The sequence below is a fragment of the Megalobrama amblycephala genome, linkage group LG17, assembly GCF_018812025.1.
Source record: "Megalobrama amblycephala isolate DHTTF-2021 linkage group LG17, ASM1881202v1, whole genome shotgun sequence".
In the NCBI taxonomy this organism is placed as follows: Eukaryota; Metazoa; Chordata; class Actinopteri; order Cypriniformes; family Xenocyprididae; genus Megalobrama; species Megalobrama amblycephala.
Window position 1 is genome coordinate 45,379,404 of NC_063060.1, and position 13,817 is coordinate 45,393,220.

A 13,817-nucleotide genomic window follows, 5' to 3' on the forward strand; every position below is an offset into this window, starting at 1 on the left:
TTTCCCTGGCAGCCCGGGATGATTGACAGGCCGAGGCTAGTCCCGGACCCTCCCTCTCCTCTCCTCTCCTCACTTGAGCTCTGATCGCGAGCCTCAGTAACTTTCTACAGCGACAGGGATGCAGCGCGCGCTCAGCGCAGCCTGAAAATGGCAACCCTTTGGATTTATCCGTCCCTTCTTTTCTTTCTTTTTCCCTCTCTCACGCCGAGTCAAGCCTTACGGAATTACCCAGAGAATGAAGGTAAGAGGGCTTTGTGTTAAACAAGTAAAGAATAGGGTTAATTAATGGCTGAGGCTTGCGGGGGACACAGTTTACCGAAGTGCGCTCTGGATGATGTGGTTACTATAAATCATGCATAAGGCGAATAAAGCAAGCAGAGGAAAAATAGCAAGTGCATGTGTTTTTAAATAGGGTTTGATGAAATATTAGTGTACAAGAACTCGCTTTTAAGTGTTCCCGGTGGATTGCATTTGGACGTTTATAATATATTTTACACTATGCATGTGAAAATGATGATGCATGCTCAAAAGTGTGACTTATTGTTATTTTTATTAATGCACATATTTGCTATCATAGTGCATTTGAAAATCATTTAGGAGCATATTTAAAAATGAGCAGGTTCCTCTTATATTGGAAAGTCACTTAAAAAAAGAATCTTACGGGTATTAGAAAGTTATTTAATGTTATATTAAAGTTATTTGAAAACTTGCTGAGGATTAAATACAAATGTACAAAACAAAATTAAGAACTTGATATATGAATTTATGCAGTGCGATGTGCCGTATGGCAAGCAGAGAGAACTGAAAGTCTGATCATTTATCAGTGACCATAAGGTGATTTGTTAATGGTGTCTGCATCTTTTCTATATAGCAGTCTCAATGCACGCAAGAAAAATCTGTTCCACAATCTGTTAAATAAATAAATAAAATCCTGAAATAGCATATAAGTACCAGTTCCCGGCCACAAGAATGAAAACACACCAAACTGGATCATTTTAGCACTTTATTTGAAAATAAATTAGAATATGTTTATATTGAAGCACTTGGAATTCAGTCTATCTATCCTCTCAAAGAGCATTTTTTATCTATGTGTGCCAGAGCTGTGAGCTATCCAGCAAATGTTTCAATATGTGTGTGTGTGTTAGAGACATTCAAACCTTCTTTTTTTGGTACAGCTTAGCACTTAAATGTCAAATGTTGGAATTTGAGTTCAGGAAAATACATCCTAGAAAGACAATGAAGATGAGCCCTATCCCGAGCATAACTTTCTTTCTTGGTCCTTTCAAAGAATTCAGTCAATTGAAAGCAAAAAAAAAAAATCAGCTTTTTGAATTTCAGAAGCATTTAGATTGCACCAGTCCTCAAAACCTGAGGAAAATGCCTTTTGTTGGAGGAAAAATGCATTTGAGTGGATGATGAAACTGTGTTTAACCAGTGGAAACCATTTTGTGCCCAATAGAAGGACTAAAGAGCGCTTTTCTGGTGGTTGGTGACTCTGTGGCAGTCCGGTGACTCTTTTTCTCTCCCAGCAGGGCTTGTTCTCCTCTTTTTTTAATGTTTTCTGCTTTCTTCTGAACCTTCCCCTCTGTAATCGGCCTAATTGGCCGACTTTAGCCTTTGCATGTTTTCGCAGTAGCTTTGTGTGTATGTGAACCGCTCATCGAGTTCTGCTTTGTCTTTGCTCTGCTCCGCCGTGCTCTATGTGACTGTAAATACGGTCTTCTCATCTGGAGGACGCCCGCTGGGCTTGCTCGTCGAGCCGTAAGACTGACCAGCGTTTGTTATTTTAAGCCGCAGTGGGAGTGCGGGTGCCGTGTTACACTGGAGCAATGCAAACACAATGACACGGGAGTCGATCGCCACATATGGACCAAAATGTGGAAGTCATCTAAGAAGGAATGTATTTAGAGAGGTCAGGGGACAGTGCGGTAGCTGATGTGAACAGCAGAGGGCGCCTTCTAGCACTGGAATTCTTTTGTGAAGCTTTTGTTTTTTTGCGTGGATCTTGTGAATTTAGAAAATAATAAAAAATTGAGAAAGCACTCGACTGGATTCAGATTATTCAAACCTTAATTTACAGTAAAATGAAGAAGCGCTCTAACAGCAGAGGGTTCATACCACCTGCTTGAGAAAAGATTATATTGAGTCTGATCCGGGTCGGCGAGCTTAATTCGGTTTAATGGCTTAAAAAGAACATTTAATCTTTTTGCTGAACCCCTGGAATGGTCATCGATCCCTGATTTTTTCTTCTTCTTTTCTCTCGGTTAGTATTCTACCTCCGTTTTCACTGCATGCGCTGATATTTCCTCCCTTCTAGCGAGTTTGGGTGACCTGTCCCTGTTCCATGCTTTCATTTACTGGGCGGCAGGATTAGTGGTTCAGCTTCCCCCCAGGGGGACAGGGTCTGTTTGTGAAGGAGCCTCTGTTCTCTGCCTTTTCTCCAGGTTTAAACAGTCTGGATTAGAGTGCCCTCATGGCCAAATGCCTCGGCTAAAACAAGCAAGAGAGGGGGACGAGAGAAATCTAGGATTCATGCTCTTATGATATATTTGAGCTACTGAAGTGTTATGAATTTGTTTTGATGAATTGATTTGTCTTGCAGTTAGAATCACATTATACAATTGCTACAATCTATCTGGGGTTGCATTTAGGGAACATAATGAGGTTCTCAGTAATGTTTCTCCATCTCAAGCTTTTTCTCATATTTCTCTGGAGAAATAAAAATAGAAACAAACAGACATTTGTTGCTATACTGTATAGAACGATATTAAAGTGGATGGCATACCTCAGATAATTTGGTTTTGGATAAAAAAATAATGTTTGAGTTAGTATTAAAAAAAATGACTTTACATTCTAAAAATGCTGGGTTAAAAACAACCCAAGTTGGGTTGAAAATGGACAAACCCAGTGATAGGGTTGTTTTAACCCAGTGGTTGCGTTAAATGTTTGCCCAATGTGCTGGGTAGTTTTATTTAACCCAACTATTGTTTAAAAATGACTGTATGTCTGGATTAAAATGAACCCAAAATATGTTGGAAATTAAAAATCAGACCCATAATTACTAGAGGCAACAATAATAATCAAAAAGTGAACATTTATTAATAAGCTATTTAATAAATGTTTATTGTTTAATTATTATTCATTAAACTTACATTTTAATCTTCAACATACTTTAGGTTCATTTTAAGCAAGCAATACAGTCATTTTTAAACAATAGTTGAGTTAAATAAAACTACCCAGCAGTTTGGGCAAACATTTAACCTAACCATTGGGTTAAAACAACCAATTTGCTGGGTTTGTCCATTTTTAACCCAACTTGGGTTGTTTTTAACCCAGTATTTTTTAGTGTTTTTTGGTGCATACAGTGAACAGAACATAAATGAGGCTTGATGATCTTTTGGGATCTTTTTTGGATCATTGTTAAACAGTTATTGCCCATATACTAAAAATGCTGGGTTAAAAACAACCCAAGTTGGGTTAAAAATGGACAAACTCAGATTTGTTTTTTTATCCCAGTGATAGGGTTGTTTTAACCCAACGATTGGGTTAAATGTTTGTCCAACCTGCTGGGTAGTTTTATTTAACTCAACTATTGTTTAAAAATGACTGTATTGTTGCTTAAAATGAACCCAGAGTATTTTGGATATTAGCATTTATTAATATGTTTAATGAACAATAATTTAAACATTTATTAAATTGCTTATTAATAAATGTTCACCTTTTGATTATTATTGCTGCCTCTAGTAATTATGTGTCTGATTTTAAAATTTCAACCCATTTTGGGTTCATTTTAAGCCAGAAATACAGTCATTTTTAAACAGTAGTTGAGTTAAATAAAATATTTTGTCCATTTTCAACCCAACTTGGGTTGTTTTTAACCCAGCATTTTTTAGAGTATATGGGCAAAAACTGTTTAACAAAAGCTCCCAAAAGATCATCAGGCCTCATTTATGTATGCACCAAAAAATGCTGGGTTAAAAACAACCCAAGTTGAGTTAAAAATGGACAAACCCAGCAAATTGGTAAATGTTTGCCCAACCAGCTGAGTAGTTTTATTGAAAATAGTGTACATTCTTCAAAATATCTTCTTGTTTGTTCTGCAGAACAAAGAAAGGAGCGATGCTTGGGTCATCATTTAATGCTGACAGATTTTTTCCCCCTAACTTTAATTTCTTTGAGATCTCTTCTAAAACTCTTGAGTAGGTACAGTTTACCAGAGTCTTTCTCATAGGAGACTATAGATCTATGTATTGATTATCCTTGTTTAACTATTTAATTGGACTGGGAATCGAAATATATATATATTATTTTATGATTAATCACATCAGTGTAATTAGATTGCTTTTATCACCATCATTATTGTGTTCATGACCTTGAGCTGACGTGGACATTGATTGGCCGCCTCACCGCTCTGATTCACCTCTATTACTGGGATTACTGATGGCTCTGCGCTGTGGGTCGCACACCAATGTGCAATCATAAAAAAGACCTTTGAGGGCCTCTTAATTTCCCACCATACACACTATCATCACCACACACGACCAGAGGCTGAGGGCAAATGATTTTCTGCACACACAATGGCTCAAGCTAGATAATGGATTGCCGATACTATAAGCAATGAAATTAAAATAGGTGAAAAGGTAGATGTATTGATTTTAAGACATCATCAGCGTTGAGTTTAGCACAATGGCCTGCAAACAGCAGACTGCAGAATATAAAGAGGTAGTTTCTTTGTGAGAAGGATAATTTACATGTTTTGGTTGATCTCAGGTCATTGTTTGGGGTTCTGTCTATTGTTTTTGTGAAGGAACCCTTCCTGTGACATGCTGGGCTGGTGACCTATATTCACTGGGATGCCCTCTTTTTTTGCGGGCCGAAAGCATTGCCTTGTCAACAAATGAGCTGTGCTGTCCTCCCTTTTTAATTGTTTCTACAAATGAACGCCTCTGACACTCATGTTCAGCTACCGGTTCTCTCGCTGGAAGCTCATTAGCAGGCTAGTCGACACACTGGAGTCCGACTCTAAACGTCACGCTGCGCGCTCCGCTCTCCCTGCGGTCTTGCCGGGTCCCAGTCTTGACCTTTTATTTGTTTTAATTGAATTCATCTGCCTGCCTTTGGCCTTGGCTTCTCTCTTTTTTGTGTGCGGTTTGGAGAGGCGATTGTGCTCGGAGAATCGCAGCACTAAACAAACAGCAGGGTTTTTCAATTTGCTCGGCTCTGTTATTGACCGGGTGCGTCCGTCCCGTATGCTTCGAGTCTCTGTTTTCTGTTTGTCGGAGCTGATGGTGGGCTGTTTGCTTGGCTCTGTCTGGAGGGTCAAACGATGGTTGGATTTACGGTACATTTCGACGCAATGCGACCTTGCCTCTGATTTCTCCCCGCTCATCCAAGGAGCATCTTTTTTCAAAAGCCAAAACCAACATCCTGCTTCCTGGGTCACTCTGATATCACATGCTGTATTTGTGACCTGATCCAGTCTTATGCGGTTCTTGAGACGGCACTTTAGACGGTCAACACACTGTGATAAAAGAGGTGTAATTTAAGTAATGCGCCTCTTAACTGGAAAATAATACAGCCTGGTCATGTTATAAAGATGGGGCAGCATTTTTTGTAGGGAAAATAGTTAAAGTGATACGATAATGTACCACAAAACTATTGGTGGTCACAAGTAAGTGCACTGAAAATGGATGGAATGAGGTTTGTAAGAAGATGATGGTGAAAATTAATTCTCGTTTTCCTTTTTAGATTTAGGTTTCTTGTGTCATACAACCCACTTCTACAACCACAATGTGACTTAACTACAGTGGCATTGGTCAAGAACTGAAAAATGTAATTTTAGTAATAATGTTTCAAAAGTTAAATAAGTGCACATTACTATAATATTAAAGGTTATAATTAACAACAGAGCCCAAACTATTACATTCAGCTGCTATTTATTATTAGATATAATAATCAACAATCAAATTAAAACATATATGTAAATTGCAAACAAATATTTATTTTCACTTATTTTTCTACTCCAATTCATGTTTGAAATATGGTCATTTACACAGTTACTGTCATAACTTGTTTTCATGACAGATTTATTTAAACATATATTAAATAATTGAGACATTACTAACAGGCAAAGTGAATATAATGAATATATAAGCTAATATAGTGCATATATTTAGTGAAAGAGTTAATTTCTCTAGTGAACTAACATGCTGCGGACACTAAATGACTTGTGATGCTATGTGAGATATTATTCTCAAGCTGTTTTATTGATGTCTTTCCACGGTTAAAACACTGGTTGAGTGTCTTCATCTTCTGCGCTTTTTCCTGTTGTGGCGGTTAGCAAACAGCATTGCATTACCGTGCGTGCCCCCTTTTGGATTGGAGTGTGGATAGTCTGTGACTGACTGTATCCGTCGTCTGACTGTATGCACCAAACCGTGACAGTTCTGGATGAATACATGTACCGTTAGACCTCTATTAATTAATTATTATCATTGTTTATTTATGTATTCATTTATGTATTTATTTATTTTAGAATTTGGGTTACATTCATTAAAAATGAAAATTCTGTCATAAATTCTTTTGTGTTCAGCAGAAGAAAGAAATTCAACCAAACCCTAACCATTTGAGTTAAATATTTATCTGAAATATTTACCTCATACATTCATCACAAATCAGGGATACAGGGATTTGTGAATGGAATCAAACCTTTTCCATCTAGCAGCCAGGTCATTATGGGAATTTTTGTGGTCTTTTTGTTCAGTCCGTGTAGAGCCTGATGGCCAGTGGGAAATGGCAGAGGAAAATGAGAATGAAAGAGATGAAAAGGAGAGGAAAAGAGTGGTCATTGTCTGAGGGCTTCATTCTCCATGCACTTTCCAGGCTGGGGCTGATGTTGGCAGCACAATAGCAGGATGACCTGGCAGCTGATGGGGGAAAAAAGAGGCAGAATGGAGATGTGTTTGTGGGAAGGATTTATATGCCAATGAGCTTTATCCTGGACTGACTGAAAGTCTCTCTCTTTCTCTCCCAGTCACTCACACTCTTTTCTTTTTCAGCCTTCTCTCACTCTTTCCCTCCTGTGGCCAATTTGGTGCCGAGGGACTTGAGGATGCTGTCATTCAAAAATCTTGTCTTCTAAAGCTTTGTGTTCCCGTGACTCCAAGCTTTGTCCTCCTGTGTGATTGTCAGAGTGCATGTGTGTGCGCAAGCGAGCGTATTCAGTTTTCCTTCTCTCCTGTCCTCAGTTTTTGTGTGTGTAAGAGCTTGTCTCCAGATAAATTCTACAGTACTTTCATGTACCCAAACAGACAACACTTTTTTTCAATTTACAAGATTTTCCTCAGTATTTTATGAAGCCAGATTGAGCAAATGCTATTTAAAATAAGAACATTTACAAATCTGTATCTGATATAGATTTCAGATGCCGATTAAAATAGTGGTCAATACTGATATAGTCACTGATATATCAGGTATCTCTATCTAATATGCTTTTATATACCTCGGTCCAAGCAAGCTGCATGTTTGGAAGAGGAAACAGTCTCTTCCATATGCTTTCCTGATGACTTTGGCTCATTAGGGATGCAGTCCATGTTGCTGGTAGCTGCTTGCAGGTACCCTGATTTGGCCCTCAGCAGTGATTATGTGCTCACTAATGTGCCATTGGCTGCCGAGTGACCCAGCGTGGAAAGGGCCAACCGAACCGCACCGACTCCAGCATTCCTTAATATCTTACTGGAGAGAGATGCACAAATCTTCAATTTTCCCCTTGCTGTACCCCTGTACCTCCCTGTTACCAGGACAGCACCCTGGCCCCTGCCACTGAGAGCGGAACGAAAGACCTTAAGCACCATTGATGGCCTCATTGAGATGGAGAAATCCATCAGAGAGGATGAAAGGTGTGTGTGTGTGTATGTGCATGTGTGTGTGCTTTTGTACTTTATCTGTATGCATACTTTGTTTTTTAGACCTAATGCATTCTATAGGTAGGCATCTTTTGATCTTCATATCGTTTTTCAGTAAGCAAATCTATATCTTCACACCTGTGACAAAGCATGTGTTTTTTGGCTGCTGCCCTCATTGTGAAGTCGGGCGGCTCTGCCCAAGGTATTGAAAGGGATGACAGGGAGTTTGATTGCTGGCAGGTAGATTAAAGCTGCTCTTCCGCCGGGATTAGAAAGCGAAAGGGGATGGAAGTGGAGATCACAGCCAGTCGAACATTGAGCTCTCCCCACTCAAAGCGTCTGGAATCACCCCTGGCCTGGACTCAAGCACTTCAACAGCAGGCGAGAGCATCAGGGGGGTCTGGATAAAGAGAGAGAGCGAGAATAAAAAAAAAGGAACAGGTTTGGTGTTGGCTCAATTTCTGGATGTGTGCGGTTATGGCCAGTGATTGAGAGGGTGGAACTGGGTTTGCAGTGATGCCAGATGAATTTTGTAGAAAGCATGTAGATTACAGAAGAATTCACAGACCTTGAATAATATTTATTTCAGTTATGACAAATCATTTTAACCAGCATTTCTTGGCATGGGGAATGTGTAACGGAGGCCAGTAAACTCCACTCCCCTGATCTCAATAGGCACACTAGTGAGTGACACTAGAGACTGTGGTCTTTAGTATACTTCTTAGTGCGCCCGCCTCCCATGCCGGAGACGGTGGATCGGGTCCCACTCGGAGCGGGTGTGATTAGGACCGGTTATATTTGGTGCCGTGACCCGGATGGGAGTGAGGATTAGGGTGTGAGTGTAACGGAGGCCAGCTAGTAAAAGCTGTCTGAGACTATGGTCTTTAACGTCCTTGTTAGCATGTCCACCTCCCATGCCGGAGACCCTGGTTTGCATCCTGCTCAGAGCAGGCTGAGTGGGACCGCAGGGGTTACACTGGTGCCATGACCCAGATGAGAGTGAGGTTTAGGGGGGTGTGTGTAACAGAGGTAAGCTAGTGAGAGCTGTGCATGTAAACCTCACTCCCCTGGACTCAAGAGGTGCACTAGCGACTGGCGCTAGAGATTGTGGTCTTTAGTGTCCTTGTTTGCGAGTAGGACGGTTACATTTGGTGCCATGACCCAGATGGGAGTGAGGTTTAGGGGGGTGAGTGTAACGGAGGCCAACTAGTAAGAGCTGTGTGAGACTGTGGTCTTTGACATCCTTGTTAGCATGCCCGCTTCCTATGCTGGAGATTCTGGTTTGAGTCCCACTTCACTTCAGTGGATTCAAACCACTGTTTCTGGCATGGGAGGCAGGTCAGCTAACAAGGATGCTAAAGACCGCAGCCTCTAGCGCAGGGCTCGTCAACTGGCGGCCCGCATGTCAAATCCGGCCCGCGGCACCCCAATCTCCCTCCTCCTCTTTTCCTGGCGGTGCGGCTCAATTAGGTTAGATACGTGGCCGCAGTGGCACATGCAGCTGTACTGCTATAAACGCACTGTTCGTACCATGCACGCTCCTCTGACTGACCTGAAAAACGTTTTCCGTGCAAATATTTCAGCAGTTATTATGTGTGTTCCGTATTTCTGTCGACTGAACCAGTGATACCTATCATTTGTGAATTAATCATTCTTTTGTCTCAATTTTTCTTTTCTGTGAATTGGCCAAATGTGCTTGCATAACGATCTGAAACGAATTGGATTAGTTCAAACCACTCTGTCACTGAGTTGTTTCTCGGTCAGTAACAACAAATACAGAACAAATTGTGCTGTTTTCAGGCGTTTCACTAGTTTACTTTGAACTACGCAGCACAGCCCAGTGGATAACGGAACGAAAGCTTAAAGGAGCAGCGTTTATTCCCGGTCACCATTATTAAACAACGTTGCGACATCAAGTGAGATTAGCGTTTCAATTCGACACACCCCTCTCGGTTACAAACTACAAATCACTTGTTGATTAAACTAGTTTTAAATCGGATGAAACAGCCTCAACATTCCCAACAAGACTGACGAGGAAAACAGGAGAAACGTGTCATGAATGAAGTTAAGACTTTCAAATCCCAAAATCACCACCCTTACCATGAATGAACTGTAGTAATTTACAATGGTTTGTGGAAATGTGGAATATTTATATTTAAAACCATTTATATTGCAATATATTTATTTGGTGCAGGGGAATATATAATTCATTTCTTTGTGAAGGTGTAGTTTGTCTGTTTTTAGGTGTTTTTATACGCCTATATAACATATCAATATAGGCTTATATCATTTGACAGTAGTAGTGAGTAGCAATGTATGGTTTTAACTGTTTTCTTTTTTTACTTTTTGATTTGATAATCCAATGAAACTACTTGAAGAGCCCTGCTCTAGCATCAGTCATTACAAATCTTAAACTAATGTCAAACATTTGAACAGTCGTTTTGTGTATAATATTAGAGACATACATAAATGTGCTGAAGTTAAATTCATTCAAATATTTGAAAAAAAAGACAAACAAAATGTACATTAGTGATTTGTGACAAGCTAATTATTTAAGCAGTTCATGCAATGTAATTGCTTCTGGGGTGAACAGCCCATTATGGTCCAATGCCGATAATCTCAAAATGCCCAAATGTCAGCCGATTTATCAGCCTGGCCTCTAAAACTCATTTCATGAATATATGACAATAACAAACATTTTCCTCTCTCTATGATTCCTGTAGAGATTCACTAATGCAAGCGACTAAAAACAGATCAATGGATTATGATAAAAGTGTTTATTTAATGATTTATCACAATAAAATCCTGGAGTGGACTCTATCTTGTCTCTGGGGCGTCCTGTTCCAGTAACATGGTCCCATTGTCTCTCTGCTTTTCTTCCCCATGTAGAACGCTGCCCACCGATGATAATCGATAAATGAGCATGCCTGTTTGAAACCAAACCCTGTGAAGAGCCCATGCAGTCTGCTCTGGGTAGACAACAGCAGTGGTCATGGGAAAATTATTCACATGTTGTGTTGAAAGAAAACTTTATGTCGCCAGATGTTTCAGACCTATTATCAGACCCATCTTACGCAAGGCAATATGAGGCTGTGTTTTATTTGTCATGAGTGTGAGCTGAGGCAGATATGAATCTGACTGTAAAGTGTTTTGCTGGGTTTAATCTGGTATTGAGTCACTGATCGTGTTTCTTTCTGGTCGGGTTTTACTGGATGATGAATATGAGACACAAATGGGCAAGTGAGAAGCCCAAGTCAAGTTTACTTCTCCAGAGACACAGAACCAGAATGAGAAACGAAGAGTGAGAAGGAATCGAAGGGAGAATGAGAAAAGAAATTTAGAGCATCCATCCATCCATCCATCCATCCATCCATTGCTTTCTATATACAGTAGCTCTATCTTTCGATCTATTGCTCTATCTATCGATCTATCATTCTATCATCTATCAATCCATTGCTTTATCTATGGATCTATCTGTCGATCTATCTATCTATCTATCTGTTTTCTATATCACATTATTTTTCGATATCTCTATCAATCTCTCTATATATCTCTATCTACTAGAACAACAAAACTTTGACAAGGCAAAATTGAAACTTTGCTCTTCTAGAATTACTATCTTTGAGTTTCTTTGAATTTCAATTCATGTTAATTCCACTTCATTACATTCAAATTCGAGTTGCAAGTGGTTTTCCCTATAGACAGTTGTGTTTATGAAGACATGGAGCAGACATGTGTGGTGTTTAGTTAAATAAAGGTCTGTTTTTTGTTTCACACCCTCAAGTTTTGTCAGCAGCTGTTAAAGTAATTGATATAACCATCATCCACCTGTGTTATTTGCATTATCGCTGGCTTCCTCTTTCCTCTGCCATTCTGGAATTGTTTATCCTGCTTTAACGCGTCCAAATTAGTGGTTCTCATCCACACGGCGGTTGTATTGGGTCATCTTCCGCCCTCCATTAGCCGGTGTGCTATTAAAGACATCAGTAATCAGTAGGTTTAACCAAACAGAGACCACAGAAAGGCTGTTTATCCGTTGTGCGGTTTTAAAGAGCGACCTTTCCTCAGCGAAAAGGGTACCTGTTCACTGAGCAAATGGCCTCGGCAAATACTCTGACACACTTTTGCTGCAACTTATTTATTTACAAATGTCACCGTCACCGAGGCGTAATGTGTTGCATCAGGCGAAGGGCTCTTTAGAAAAGCGCTCCTCATCAATCCAGAGGATTTAGATGGAAACTGGAGAGAGGAGGAGGAGGAGGAGGGGAGATGAATCTGGCTTATGGAGTGATTCAGTGATTTTTTTTAATTTTTTTTTTTCAGACTTTAGGCTATAGGCAATTTATTTTCTATATATAATTTAACTTACTTTTTAAAAATAGTTTACTTAAAATTTACTAAATTATTTGTAAACAAAAATTGTGCATTATTTATAATGTTTTTACACTAAAACCAGTTTGTTTCCCACCCCACTTTGGCAAACCAAACAAGCTGTTTTGCTACTGTATCTTAAGAATATTTATGTAAACAACCTCTTTTATGATTGGCTAACCTCTAAATGAGTAATTGACATTCACAGCTGTGTGTCACTGAAGTTGTTTGGACATCTTATGTGTGCTGTGCTGTGCAGTATGTGAGGGAGAGCCGATCCCTCTCACCGCTTACGGATTACAGTCAGTCTGCAGGAAAATATTTATGAAACATGACTCCATTAATCTTACACCAACACTGCACTGTCACTATAAATCAAACACACATCCCACTCCACTTCATACACAATGGCTAAGGATATTATACCTTGGTCATATTCTCATGCTTTACCTTTTCTTTGACCGAATCAGGTTAAAAACATTGACTTCCGAGAGGGTGAAAGACAAACAAGGCTATTAAACCACTTAAGATCTGAATGCCAGTAACTTGCATGTGTGCTGATATGTCAAACACACTCTACTCAGCATTTCTTTATGCAAATATCCAGAAGTATTGACACTGACTGGAAGAAGTGATTGTGTGTGTGTGTGTATATATATATATATATATATATATATATATATATATATATATATATATATATATATATATATATTGTTCATTTCAGATATTTGATCTCACTGTGAACAAATGCAACTGAATCACTGAATAATTGTTTTGATAATTTTATCTTTTAATTCTGTCTTTTAATTCATGAAATGTGGTTTGCAACACTTTATCAAATAAGCCATATGTATATATTTTCCTCAGTGTGAAAACACAACATTAGAGGTGATTAAAAATTAATAGCCGTCGATGCCAAGACCTAATATACCCTTGAATGTAGATCATAGCAGAAGAACACAGTATGCGGCCCGCCATGCGAGGCGGAGAGAGACTAGTGTAAGAAATTAAATAACCTCTTGGATGGTTTGTTGACCCATTCCCCTTGGCACACACACGTACTCATACATACTCCAGAAATGAAAATGAAAACCATCAATACAGCGATCGAGGGCAAATGCTGTTCTGCCGGTAATGCTATGTAAGACATGAATGTGTTTTTATTGATATATCTGATTTACAAAACAGTCTTTCCCTCGTAATGGGTTCCCAGCATTGGGTTTCGCCGCTGGATGAACGAGGGCATTGTGGGAATGATTTAAACCGCGGGGCTAGACTCTCGTCCCTCAGGCTACGAACCTGATTGTCTGCAACTGCTCTGTGATTTACTTGCCAAATATGCAATCTCATCTAACCAGCTTGTTTTGCTCACAATATGTCACGAGGTTGAGTGAACTTTAACAAATCATTACTTTTTTTCTTTCTCTCTCTCTCTAGTTACGTTGCTGGACACTATGTCTGCTCTGGGAGACCTTGGCTGGGAGGCCTACCCGGCTGAAGGGGTGAGTAACACAACCAATCAAAATCAAGACACAAACA

General features: G+C 39.6%; 1 protein-coding gene across 3 annotated transcripts in view; it reads left to right on the forward strand.

Moving 5' to 3' along the window:
* Window positions 1–13,817, forward strand: part of epha4b (eph receptor A4b) — a 179,083-nt gene that overhangs the window by 37,562 nt on the left and 127,704 nt on the right. For 2 of the 3 annotated variants that reach the window (XR_007181069.1, XM_048164789.1), the window contains exons 1-2: window positions 7–241; window positions 13,716–13,780. Coding sequence is in view for 2 of the 3 variants with exons in the window: in XM_048164789.1 (XP_048020746.1) it covers window positions 148–241; window positions 13,716–13,780 (159 nt within the window). In the remaining variant the exon portion in view is untranslated. Of the gene's footprint in view, window positions 1–6; window positions 242–13,715; window positions 13,781–13,817 lie in introns of those variants that run through there. The other variant, XM_048164790.1, reaches the window with a different exon arrangement.